This window comes from Benincasa hispida, chromosome 1, assembly GCF_027475165.1.
Source record: "Benincasa hispida cultivar pf3 chromosome 1, pf3_genome.v1.1, whole genome shotgun sequence".
Taxonomy (NCBI): domain Eukaryota; kingdom Viridiplantae; phylum Streptophyta; class Magnoliopsida; order Cucurbitales; family Cucurbitaceae; genus Benincasa; species Benincasa hispida.
Window position 1 is genome coordinate 3,081,113 of NC_143478.1, and position 13,616 is coordinate 3,094,728.

At 36.6% G+C, this 13,616-nt stretch overlaps 1 protein-coding gene across 2 annotated transcripts; it reads left to right on the forward strand.

The window, feature by feature from the left end:
• The first annotated feature begins 1,323 nt into the window (after positions 1–1,323).
• On the forward strand, positions 1,324–6,738 carry PDE318 (P-loop containing nucleoside triphosphate hydrolases superfamily protein). Of its 2 annotated transcripts, none has more exons than XM_039022081.2 (14): positions 1,324–1,573; positions 2,012–2,145; positions 2,574–2,700; positions 2,822–2,886; positions 3,011–3,124; positions 3,531–3,605; positions 3,925–3,963; positions 4,040–4,111; positions 4,429–4,542; positions 4,850–4,921; positions 5,007–5,043; positions 5,343–5,455; positions 5,951–6,157; positions 6,348–6,738. In XM_039022081.2, the coding sequence occupies exons 1-14, from the start codon at positions 1,486–1,488 to the stop codon at positions 6,423–6,425; spliced, it is 1,335 nt and encodes a 444-aa protein (XP_038878009.2). In that variant the 5' UTR covers positions 1,324–1,485; the 3' UTR covers positions 6,426–6,738. The 2 variants fall into 2 exon arrangements, with proteins under 2 accessions (XP_038878009.2, XP_038878008.2); XM_039022080.2 differs by having other exon boundaries at positions 1,332–1,586.
• Positions 6,739–13,616: the final 6,878 nt, after the last annotated feature.

Genomic DNA, 13,616 nt, shown 5'->3' on the forward strand with positions numbered 1-13,616 from the left:
ATTATATGAATGAGATTCATATAATTAAATTTAATATAAATATAATTTATGTTAAATACCACAAATAGTTGAGAGAAATTAAAATATTTGAATATAATTCAATTATTAATTATATGAATGAGATTCATATAATTGAATTTAATATAAATATGATTTATGTTAAATACCATAAATAGTTGAGAGAAAATAAAACTATAGGTTATATTGTATTTGATACAATATAAAATTATAGGTTATGTGTTATATTTGATATAGCATATAGTGTATGTATATATATATATATATATATATATATATATATATAATAAGGTGATTATTATATATATAATTTAAATTAAATTATTTTTAAAATTTAATTAAAAGGAGGGAAATACAACTCTCCCCCTAATTCTCTCAGGAAAACGTGCAGTGGGTGGTGAACAGTTGAACAATTCATTCTATTTTCATCTTCTTCCTCTGAGTGTCAGAGAAGAGTTCTTTATGAAAAACTCTCCTTTCCCTCTCAAACTCTTTTCCCTCTTTCAAATATTTAAACAAAGCTCACAACTCTTGTTTGAATTTTTAATCCCTTTTAATCCCAAAAGAATACAGAGGGTTTTCAAGTGGTGGTGTCCAATTGGGATTTCAATTTGGAGATCAGTACGTGATTTGGATAAGGATGGAATACGTGGAGAAAATTAGCTCAAAGGGTAAGTAAACTTTCTTCCAAGTCATCTTCTTCTCTAATTCTCTCTCAAAAGCATGTTGTAATTTAATTTTTTTAATGCATATTTTTCTAATATGAAAAATTTATAAATTATGTGAGAACTAAAATGGGAACGACCCCGCTTCTGCTGTGAAAATGTCGTCGATTCCCTTCAGGGCGAATGTGGAAGTCGGAGTTGTTTTGTACCAAGGTGGTTCTTGGAATTGGTTGTCGGAGTATTGTCGGAGGTGGTTACCGGAGTTGGAGTTGGTTGTCGGAGTTGGTCATCCAAAGGTGATCATCGGAGTATGTCGCCAGAGTGTGCTAGCGGTTATCGACAACGGAGACCGATGAGTGGAATCATTGAAAACAATAGAGGGAGAGAGAATTGGGGGAGTTGTGAGTTGGAGATCTCACCAACATTTAAAGTTGGTTGTTAAATATTGAGTTGTAAAAATACCAGCGGAATCCAACTCCCCTTGGGTTGTTAAACACCCGTTAGAGTTAAAAGATCAAAATTACTTTTTAAGTTTGAAGTTTTAACCTAAAACCTACACGCGAACGTGAGTTGCAGTGTCAATTTCGATTCTTACCCTTGTAATAGTTGTATTTAAATTTATTTATTTTTTAAAAAACCTAATTTCTACGATATAGAAAAATAATATCCGCGAACAGCTCTCAAAAGGTAAAAGCCGAGTTCGCACTTCAGCACTTTGAAAACCAGGAATAAGATATTGCCTTCGTAAGCTCTGAATCCCCTCTCATGGAGCTACGGACCTGACCGGAGAAGCTTCGTCGTAATGAATGGCGCTTGCAGCACCGTCTTCCGGCTCTGCCAGAGCCCTCCGACTAAACGCCTCATCATCCGAAGCTTCTATGTTTCCTATGGTTATGTTTTTTTGTAATTTTTTTGCTCTCCCGTGCTTGATTATATTATTCAGGAAGATGATGAACTTTCCTCTCTCTTTCATTGCTTTTCCCAACTGCTATTGTGTGGTTGAAATTGAAGTTGATAGACGCTGCCGCCATTTCTTAGTTTCTTGAATTGGTTCTCGTTCGCAATCTGTTTTATCGCTTCATTTTTAAATCATTTGTTTTCCCGCCAGTGGATTAGGAACAAGTAGCAAGATAGAATACTAGAGAGTTTAGTACTTTTTTTTTTTTTTTTTTTTTTTTACTTTCATTATTGTGATGTATACTCTGTGTAGAGTTCATTTCATTATCATTTCCTACTCATCTTTTACGTTAATTGTTTTCTTTAGAATCTTTTCTCATTTTGTTTTCTTTGGCTGATTTCTGACAATAGCTATTTTTCTTCTTATGCAGGTATGCACGTGATTAAGAGTTCTAGGATTTATCCAAATCAATGCTTCTGTAGGTCGATTCAAACTGAAACATATAACGTTGTCCGTGGTAGTTATATACCGAAAACTGAAACAAAGGATCAAAATGAAGCGAAGGTATTTGGTTCCTTTTTCATTTACTTTAATTCGCAGGTTGTGCCATTCTACATCTTAATTTGATGCAAGTGAAATATGCTATCTGTCATAAACAAAAATGGCAAGACTCTGGAGTTCAATCGGTTTTCACTCTACTTTTAGAAAACAAGATCAGAGAAAAACAGGACCTCTTACATTAATTTGAAGGATTCACCTTAAACTGAAATTGATTTTATTGATTAGAATGCTCAGTATCTCATTTGTTTCGCATGGTTTGTCATATTAGCATATCATAACTCTCTCTTTCTCTATCCCTTTTTATTAGTTTTTACTGCTTGCACATTTTTCACCAGGAGGATCTAACTTCATGTTTAGCTCTTCCACCATGGTCTTTTACTTTGATTCTAGTCGAAAGAATATGGCTACTGTCTCATGTTCTGGTTTTCCAGGAAAAAGATCAACCATCAAAGAATCTTGAGAGCGTAGGTGCATTTCAAAAGCTGCCCATGGTGATGCCATCTATTGATATTTTCCATTCTGCACTAAAGAAGGCGAAGAGGGTTAGCCCTACAAAGGGTACTTTTTGCAGCATGTGGTTCTGGTTCAGTGTTTGTTTGGCTGATCTTGTGACCTGACTTGGGGTAAACGGGATTAAAAAAACCTCTGCTTGTGTTGACTTTCTTTAATTCTTCTTCAGGAATAGCTAATATTGCAAAGAGGGAGAGAAATAGGGGTGCTAAGCAGCTTGATACACTGATGAAAGTTTGTTCTTATCCAAAATATCAGTCAGCTTTTTAACTGTTTAAAAAGAATTACTCTGGTGCATTGTAATTGTAAATGACATATTGTAAATGCTAATATCGTGCCATCTTGTTTCCTTTGTTAGGAATTGGCAGTTCCCTTGAGAACATACCTGGAAGAGTTTCCAAAGAAAGAATATCTTCACCCTTATGAATGTTCTCTCATTGAGTTGACACTTGGAGATGGGAAGTATGAAGAGGTATTTCATGAAGCGGCACTATCTACGTTTTGCAGCATGAATGTGTTATTATTGCTCTTGTCCTTCAATAACGAATTATTTTCCAATAATTAGAATCACTGATTTTGACTTGTTCTAAGGTCTTAAAATTTACATATGATATTCTTGTGGTAAATTTTGGAAGACTTCAGATCTATTTTTAAAATTACAATTTAATTTGTCTTCCTTGGTTGTTTATGTGAAGAAATTTGTTATTTTGTGAGCCATGTTAATGAGTTCTCGCCCTTTTTCTTGGTTGATAATACTTTATTTTCCTAAGCCTCAAACCTTAATCTGTTGAAATTTACATGTGATTCTGACATAATACATCCATGGCGAACATTATTGTAAAGGATCATCTGTTAAATAATGTTTCTACATTTAACAGGTCTTGAGAAAGGTTGATACTTTAAGGAAGAAAGTGGTATCTACAGGGAAGGAGCATGCTTCTCTCTGTGCAAAGGTTAGGATTTTTTTATTTTTGTCGACTTCTGGTCATGGGTTCCTTCTTTGTTTTCCTCGGTTAAATCTTGTAGATTACAGGTCGTGTAGGTGTAATTTTCACCAATTTTTAACATATGAAATTTGTCAAAGAAGCACTCATACTTTAGAAGGAGCAATTTTAGGGAGGAAAATTTTGAGTTGGCAAAACAAAACATAGCTAGAAAGATCTGCCTGCTACTTGCATTGATTAGTTTTTCAGTGACTACCCCCACCACTCCACACAGCTACGAAAAGAAAAAAAGTTTATTTTCAATCATATTTTCATGTTTGTTTTGCAGTCCACATCAAAGCGGGATGCTGGGGAAAGTCTTAGTGCGGTTAGTTCTCTCCTTAATGAGGTGCGTTCTTTTCAGATATGTGAAATCATTTCCCATAATGTTCTTTTAAATGCAGGGTATGAAGAAAGTGGAAGAAGTCTATATCCATCAAGCAAAAGCGGTTGATGATCTGTTGCATATTGCAAAGGTATTATTATTTTATTTTTCTGCAATGGCTAATTGAATATCGTACTTATGAAGTGATATCACTGGGGTAATTTCATACCGTTCCCCCTTGTAATTATCCTTGAATGGAAACTCTGGAGATGCAGTTCCTTAACATCGTCCCTTCTAATCAATGCCTCTTGGCCATTACACTTTTGGTCTAATGACATTCAATTTTTAAATACGCTTTTGGGAGCAGCAAGCTGTTTTTCTTGCTTAAGGTCATCTAAATCTGCTAGCTGTTAAAAATTTGGATTCTACATTTACTAACAACGATATTTGATATGCACAATTCATCAGACTTTACGGGCAATGCCAGTTGTAGACTTGGATAAACCAACCCTTTGTCTTGTTGGAGCCCCTAATGTTGGGAAGTCGTCTTTGGTTCGGATCCTCTCTACTGGGAAGCCTGAGGTGTAGACATATTCACTAGTATTTCCTATTTGAGAATGATTTTGAAATGGTTATTACCGCTTTTTTCATGTTTAAAACCATTCTAAAACATGTCTTTAATTATTCAAAATCAATTTAATGTTTTCACACTTTTAAACACTATTTTTTTACCATAAAAATTGATTTTGAATGATCAAAAGCATATTTTGCAGTGATTTTGAACACGGAAAAATTGATTAACATGTCCTTGTGTGATCTACAAAGACAATACTGGAATGTTGGCCCTGAATCTTGATGGATCTTTCTTACTACTATTGTTTTCCATTAGATCTGTAACTACCCATTCACTACCCGAGGAATACTGATGGGTCATATAGTCCTAAACTACCAGCATTTTCAGGTGATATTTTACTCTCGAATATGTGGTAACTTCTCTCTCTTTCTTCTTTCTGTTCAATTTTTTCTCTTCTGCAATCTGATTGCAGGTAACAGATACACCTGGGATTCTGAAAAGATCTGATGGTAACTACACTTAATGCTTTGGACATCTTATAGAGAACTGTAAATTTCAGTTTTTTTCCCTTCTAATCCAAGCATCGAATTAAAGTGCCAGTCCTGTGGCATCTCATCTATTTAGTTAACGAGCCAGTTAAAATGAGTCAAAATTGATAATATCAATATCATGTCTATATTTCTCGATACTTTTGAGTTTTGACATTGTGCTGAATCTGCTGATCTTTCCTCGAGATCTCAAGAAAAGAAATCTGCCAGTCAGTATAGTTGTCGAAACTCTTCGATTAACCTATCCTCTGGATCTGCAGATGACAGAAACAATTTGGAGAAGTTGACACTAGCTGTCCTGTCGCATCTTCCAACGGCAGTGCTATTTGTACATGATCTGTCTGGTGAATGCGGCACTTCAGCTTCCGATCAGGTACCACTGGGCCTATCATCATTTTCAAATTTAATACATTTGCTCAAATGGGAACAATATCAGGGCAATTTCATGGTTGGTTGTTTAGTTCAAAGACATGTGGGGGTTTAAGAATTCAAATCTTTGTTCTTTTGGTCAATGATACATGCCTTAATCAATTGAGTTATCTTTAAGTTGGTTGTGTGATTTGATGGTTGAACTAATATGTAAATGCAAATGAATGTGCCAAACTCTATCATCACACGTAAAAAGGTAGGTTTTAACCTGTTTAGGGAGAACCATCCAATAACCATTAACAGTTGTGATATCTAAGTTTCAATGTTCTCATCTCACCTCTGCGAGACTTAGAATTTGACATGAACCTCATCTCCAAAAAGGAAAACAACCAATCTGATGACTATAACCGATCAGAACTGGTCAATTTTTTCTTATTTATTTATTTTTATTTAATTTGTTCTCTTTCACCCTAATATGCATTGAGCCTATATTTTACAGTTGGCCATCTACAAAGAAATGAAGGAAAGATATGGCAATCATCTATGGCTCGATGTTGTCTCTAAATGTGATCTTCTGAAAGAGTCTCCTGTAATCTTCAGCACAGAAAACTGTGATTATGACGATATTGAACTACAAAGGTACAGGCGATTTGGACCCGATGGAGCCTTGCTGGTATCTGTTAAGAATGATATAGGACTCAGCGAGGTAATTGTTGTGTAAGCCTTTTTCTCTTTCTCCTTATGAACCTGAGCTTTTATTATTGAATTGTTAATTCTTGGAATGGTTAGTATAGCATCAAGAGTTCTAAAGTACCTCCGATAATATGAATTGGTTCACAAAAATATTCTAAGAACTTTGATTCTAATACCAATTTCCTTACTTGCAACATTTGCAGTTGAAAGAAAAAGTACATGAAATGCTGGTTTCACAGATGTCTCGACTCAAAGAACAAAAGGCGGCTGAGGAAACATGACATCAATGGAAACTTCTGACTTCATAGCATCCGTAAAGCTGCACTCTGATGGCGAAACCAGAATTTCAACTTCTTTAGGACTCACCACTACAAAATTGCTCGGTGGAAGTTGGAAGATCCCAAACACGGGTGTATAACCCTTGAAACTAAGGGACCTAGGTGATTGTTTATAGTCCCGGGGTTATGATAGTAATTTATCTTACCTTTTCTTTCCTTTTTTTATATTAAGGCTTGTTAGAGCTTATAAATAAGACCCTCGTGTATTTTTCATTTTATGTTAAAAATAATAAAAAGGAGACTCTATCGTGGTTTCTCTCTCCTTGTTCTAGGGTTTTCTAGGTAAATCATGTGTCTTCTATTTCTATCTTTTAACATGGTATCCGAGCATGATGACGAAACCTTAACCATCGTCGGCGAAGACCAACAAGTGCAAGATAACATTAGGTCTTCATCACATTTGCTTTCGTCACCGTTGCTCATGGAACCTTCGCAAATTGTTGAGGACACCATCGTTGTCGCTGTCGCCATTGTTGTCCAAGCCATTGTTGATCGATATCTTCAATCCCTGCACATACGTTCGTCGTAGCACCCGATTGGAAACCCTAGTGTGGCTGCTTTCTTCCCCAATGTTGTCATTGATTTTGGTCTAGTCGTCGGTAGCCACTTCATTCAGCCATTGGAATCTGAAGTCGATGCTATTGAGTCTTCCACCCACCACAGAGGCAAATCACCCATTGCATATGATATTCTAGCTACAAGCTACGGTCCATCTCCTAAACAACCACCAGTCGCATACCTGCCACTGTTGGGATTTCTTTCTCCTGTGCTGCCAAGCTATGAACACCATGGATCGATGGGTCTATCTTCGACAATGGTTCAACAACAGTTGGCTAATCTTCAGACAAGTTTTCAACAATAAATCATTTAAATGGCCATAATTATTTCTCTTGGTCTCAGTAAATTAAAATGGCTTCTGAAGAGCGTCACATGTTTGAGTATTTAACTGGTGAGATACCTAGACCTAGACTAGGGGACCCTCAAGAGCACATTTGGAAAGGAAAAGACTCCTTGCTACGATCACTAGTGATTAATAGTATGGAGTCTTAGATAGGGAAACCATTGTTGTATGCTACAACTGCTTGAGATATCTAGGATGCAATTCAAAAATTATATTCTAAGAGGTAGAATGCGTCTTGCCTTTACATTTTGTGTAAACAAGTTCACGAGTGCAAATAGGGGACGATGGATGTCACTCGTACTTTAATAAATTGTCCCTAATCTGGTAAGAGATGGACTTATGTCGTGAAATTATCTGGGATTGTCCTTGTGGAGGTGTCCAGTATTCCAATATTGAGGAAATAGATCGTGTATATGATTTCCTAGCTAGTTTGAACTCCAAATTCGATGTAGTTTGAGGCTGTATACTGGGACAAAGACCTATACCCTCTCTTATGGAAGTGTATTTTGAGGTTCGCCTTAAGGAAGACAGATCCAATGCTATGAACATCACAACTGTGTCTACTACTGATTCAGTTGCTTCTAGTGCAAAATTATCTAGTAATGATAGTGCAAAAAAAAAAAAAAAAAACGGGAAACAGACTCTAGTGTGTGAGCATTGTAAGAAACCCTGGCATACAAAGGAACAGTGTTGGAAATTACATAGTAGACCATTGAATGGCAGACAACGCCCTCTGAATGACTAGCCCAATCTTGGTCAGGCTCTTGTGAGTGAATCTACAAGTACTTTTCAGCTACAATCTTAGATGAATTGCCAAAATGACCTTCCTCCCTTCCCTTGGGACAATAACTCAATCAGATACATCACAATCCTTAAGTCTCCGAAGCATAAATGACAATAAACCATGGATACTTGATTCAGGAGCTACAGATCATTTAACTAGGTCGTCTAATAACTTTTTATCGTATCTTTCGTGTAATGGTAATGAAAAGATCAGAATTGCAGATTGGTCTTTTGCTCCTATTGCGGGCAAATAGCATATTTCTCCCTTCCATGATTTAACTTTACAAAATGTGTTGCATGTACCTAAAATATCTTACAGTCTCTTATTTATTAGTAAGATAACCAGAGATCTCAATTGTCAAATTGCCTTCTCACTGGATAATGTTTTCTTTCAAGACTTGAGCTCAGGGAGGATGATTGGCACTACCCGGCATAATAGGGGACTTTACTTCCTTGATGGTGATACTTCTTCTAGGAACAACTATAGGACTAGTTTGTTATCTTCTTATTTTTCAACTTCAGAGAAAGATTGTATGTTGTGACATTTTCACCTTGGTCATCCAAATTTTCAATATATGAAATCTTTATTTCCCTAATTTATTCAATAAAGTTGATGTCTCTTATTTGTTGTGTGATGTATGCATTCATGGAAAACAACATAGGATCACCTTTTCTTCTCAACCTTACAAACCTTCTCAGCCCTTTACTCTTATTCATAGTAATGTCTGGGGTCCCTCTAGTGTTACCACTTCTTCAAGAAAGCGGTGGTTTATGACATTTATCGATGATCATGCCTGTCTTACGTGGGTCATTCTACTCACTGAAAAATCAAAGGTTTCATCAATATTTCAACAATTTTAAACCACTATCGAGACTCGCTTCAATACCAAAATTGCGATTCTTCGAATTGGCAATGGTCATGAATTTCTCAATAATACCCTTCATGAATTTTTGCCTTCTAAAGGAATTGTTCACTAAAGTTCGTGTTTCTATACCCCTCAATAGAATGGGGTGGTTGAAGGAAAAATTGTCATCTCCTCGAGGTTGTTCAGTCTCTCATGCTGTCTACTTCTCTTCCATCTTATTTGTGGGGAGATACAGTTTTAACTGTAGCTCATCTTATTAATCGAGTGCCTTCTTGTGTCCTCCAACTCCAAATTCCTCTTGAATGCCTCAATGAGTCGTACCCAACCACACAACTTATTCTTAATGTTCCTCTCCAGGTTTTTGGGTGCTCTATTTTTGTCCATAGTCATTGCCTTAACCAAACTAAGTTTACCCCTCATGCTCAGAAATGTGTCTTCCTTGGGTATCCCCTTCACCAGCGAGGTTATAAATGCTTCCATTCTTCTTCCCGAAAGTACTTCATCTCCATGGATGTCACATTTCTTAAGGATCAACCCTTCTTCCCTGTTAGTCATCTTCAGGGGGAGAGTATTAGTTAAGAGACTAATTGGTCAACATCCTCAGTCCCTATTGATCTTCTTGAACCTATCTTGAGTTCCCATGACAATGTTCTACCTACTAAACAGGTCTCTTGGCTAACATATTACAGAAAGAATCTCATAAAGGAAATAGTGTCCCCTACTGTTCCACCAACTCCGATCCATGAATTTGAACCAACACAAATTCAAGATACTATTGAATGTGTCCTGACAATAACAACTTGCATGTTGAGGATGATATTGTTGATGTAACTGAGAATGATAGGACTGATGTGTTAGTTCTAGAAAATATAAGGGTAGCTAACAACGGGCAGAAATGCACGTTATCATAGTGCTAAGTTCTTAAACAATGTTAGATTGCGTTGATGAAATATGTTAAATTGCGTCCATTAAGCATAAATTCTATAATATTGCGGTCGCATGCATCCAACACATTAAAATAGTTTATCTTTATATTTTTGTGCAGAATATGTGTTAACGCAATGCAAAGATTGCGATCATAGGAATTCACTGGTCGAGCGCAACTTCACCGCAAGGCTTTGCGTTGATCGTGCTTTTAAACATTCGCCCGAGAAGGATTGCCGCAACTTGGTCAGTGCAACATGGTGAGCGCATCCAGGTGAAAGGATAATTAAGAGCGATGGGATAAAAAGTTGATGACAGTCAGATCTAAATTAAGTTGATAACCGATAACGGTCACAAAGTACATTCAGCTTTATCGGCGACAATTATCCGACGCATCAGTCAGGAATTAAAGTTGTCCTATTTGTACAACCAGGAGAGAGAAGCCACCTTTCACCATGGATACTCTATAAATACCAAGGGCATTCTTCAGAGAGGGGGTTGATCGGTTGACGAGTTAACCAGTTGCTTTTGTTCATAATTTCCTTTCCATTTTAAGGCGGAGCAAGAGAAGAGTGATGGCGCCGGAGATCGCCCATAGTAACTCGAGAGAGAACCTTGGGGCATAAGAGCAGAGAGCGGGCCGACTTTCGCGAGAGCGAGATTATCTTTAGAGCACGAGTAGAAACAATGTAAACGCCTGGCAGCAAGAAATTGCTACCAGGCTCTTTATTAAACTTGCATTGTTATTTTGTACTTCATCTTCATATCTATTTAATGGAAGTTCTATTTCTACATCTGCTCACTCTCTTAATATGCATGAGTAGCTAAGCTAGTCGAATGGGTTGAGAAGAACTAAGCTAACATGACCTAGTAAGTTTATTACTTGCGATTTTCTTGTTTTATGCTGTGCAAAATACCCTTTAGAGTTACTCGAGAGAGAGTCTAAAGAAAGAACTTAGAGAGAGCTAGGTTAGAATCTGGACTTGAAAGAGCAAGATTAGGCTTGTATAAACAAGAGATAGGGACTTATAAATAAGCTCTGTTGTCAACTTGCATCGCATGCATCCTAGGAATAGGTATGATGATATGTGGTCGCCTTGTTTGTGTATCGTCACATAGACAAGAATTAGAGGTTTATGTGTAGGCCCTATAGACACCTTCGCACATACATCGCACGTGTTCTAGTATTAGAAGCTGTAGCATTCACGTCGAGAGGTGGTTTACTATTGTATGCATGTTGCATGAACGCATTCTAGGGAGTGTTAGCCGAACCCTTCTCAACCCATTCACCGCATATTCATCGCATCTCCCGTTTACAAACTTTTTTCAAACTCCACCGCATTTGTTATTTATTTTTTCATCAACGCAAACAAAAAACCTAACGATTTATTTATTTAAATGGTTACCGCAAGTCTTCATAAAAATCACCAATGCAAACTATTTTCACAAGTCCTTGTGTTCGACCCTAGACTTACCAGGAAACTCAGAGGAATTTACACTTGAATTTTGCTGGGGAAACTTGAGTCCACAACGAAAATCCATCAACGCATATCATCCATATTTCCACCACATAATTCCAAGCATCAGTAGCTAACAGTGATAAGACTATGTTCGCTGTACTTTTTATTCTTAATGGTGCTTATGATGATGAATATAAATGGTGATGGGTGATTATAATGAATGAAGATGAATGAAGATGAATGACAGATTGATCTATCTTTTGGTATGAAAATAATGTGATGCGTTGGTGATAGATTTGATGCATGCACGTTAGTGTGTACAAGTTCTTTTAAGCTAGGTCCTAGTATAAATCTAATCTAAGTTTCCTGGTAAGTCTAGGGTTGAACGCAGTTACACAGGAATTCTAGAGTGTACTAACACAGAGTTTGTTTTCGGATCTAATGTAGAGATTTCCTAATTAATTGAGAGACATTGGTTATTTACACTAAGCTAATGGCATGATGCAAGAGGAAATAAGAGTTCTGAGAGGGAAATGAGATTCGTGAATGAATGGTTTTAAGTGTAAATAGTATGCGTTGATTTCCTAATAGGAACAACAAGCCCATATGAGCAAAATGATAATGGAATGGAGATGGTATAGATGTTTATTTACAATTTAAATGTATTTGCTATGAGATAGAAATCTGTTCTTTAGTTCATGCTATGTTCAACACCTCTTGATGCAAATGCCACACATAATCCTATCTCTAGGGTGTATGCGTTAGTTACAAAGAACAGACAACAGACATGAACAATTCTATCTCTAAAATTACTTCACGCCTTTACTTAATGCGTTCAACAATTAAACTACTCTCTCGAGTGATTTAACCGCTATTTTACTTCAATCTATTGATTAAGAAGATTCAAGCAACAAATTTCATATATTCAACAAATCAGAAAGTTCACAAACACAAAAAAAATTTGAAAGTAAACAGATGGAGAAGTGAACAGTGGTCGAAAATAAAATTGAATTAAAGATAATAAGTGTTAATACAAACAATCTTAGTTCAATTGAATGGAATAGTGGATGGAAATGCAAAGTAAAAAGGAAGAAGTCAAGTCGCAGAGTTCAATATCTTATCCTCTTTGGCTTATTATTAATTCTTGCTATGACCAACTTGGTGGAGGAGTTGAAGAAGATATCTCTCTCAAGCTTCTCTTTGGAAACACCTCTTCATCAATGGTGGAACGATGGTGGTCATCTCTTCTACTCCTTGCTTGCTAACGGTAGAGGTGAAAAGTTCTAACTCTTGGTTGTCTATGTTCTAAATTCTAACTATCTAACTATTCTTCTTGCAGGCGACATCTCCTTATATAAGCAGTCTCTCAGCAACTTGGTGATGTGATTGTATTAAATTACATACCCTACTATAGCCGTCAGATACTCTGATTCAATTCAGAAAGCCGTCAGTTAGATGCCCATGCCTGCAAGTTGTGATTTGACATAAAATACACGAGACAAATGAATCCTTCATGCAAAGAGTAGTATCGGACGCATGCCCCTTGCGTTAGCTTTGTCTGCAACATTTGTTAGATTTTTTTTAATTCCCGCATTAAGGTGAGTTAGCGAAGTAGCTTTTACCTAAAATGATACTTTTGTACGAGTTTATCACATATGTAGAATTTCAGCGTTTTTCTTTACAATGAATGTGTTTACATCACCAAAAATCCTAATTATTCCAATTTTGAGGGCAAAATAACTTGTATTTCTATAAGTTATCGCACCCCCAAATTTTGAACAATGCTCGTCTTCGAGCATTCCTAAAATAATTCCTTAACATACTCTTGTGATCTTAACGCACTAGCTCCACCTTTCATCATATCTTTTAATCTACAACGTGTTAAAAGGTTTTTTTGTTATAAGAATTCTTCCAAATGCAAGTTATTATTCTCTTTTAGGACTACCCATTCGTTGATTCAGGTAACTCACCTTCGTTTTGGCTTGCCTCCACGAGTATCATGCGGACATTCAACTATAAACAAGTGCTCTTCACAACTAAACTCTTATCTAAGCGTTTAAGCGTTATGTTTTTCTTCCTTGGGCTTAGATAGCGGAGTTTGGGACACGTTGATCTTAGTTACTTACCCGTTTTTGTTTACCCCCATAGGTGTCATGCGAGTATCCAACTACGAGTAAGTTGCCATTTCCAATCTTAACTC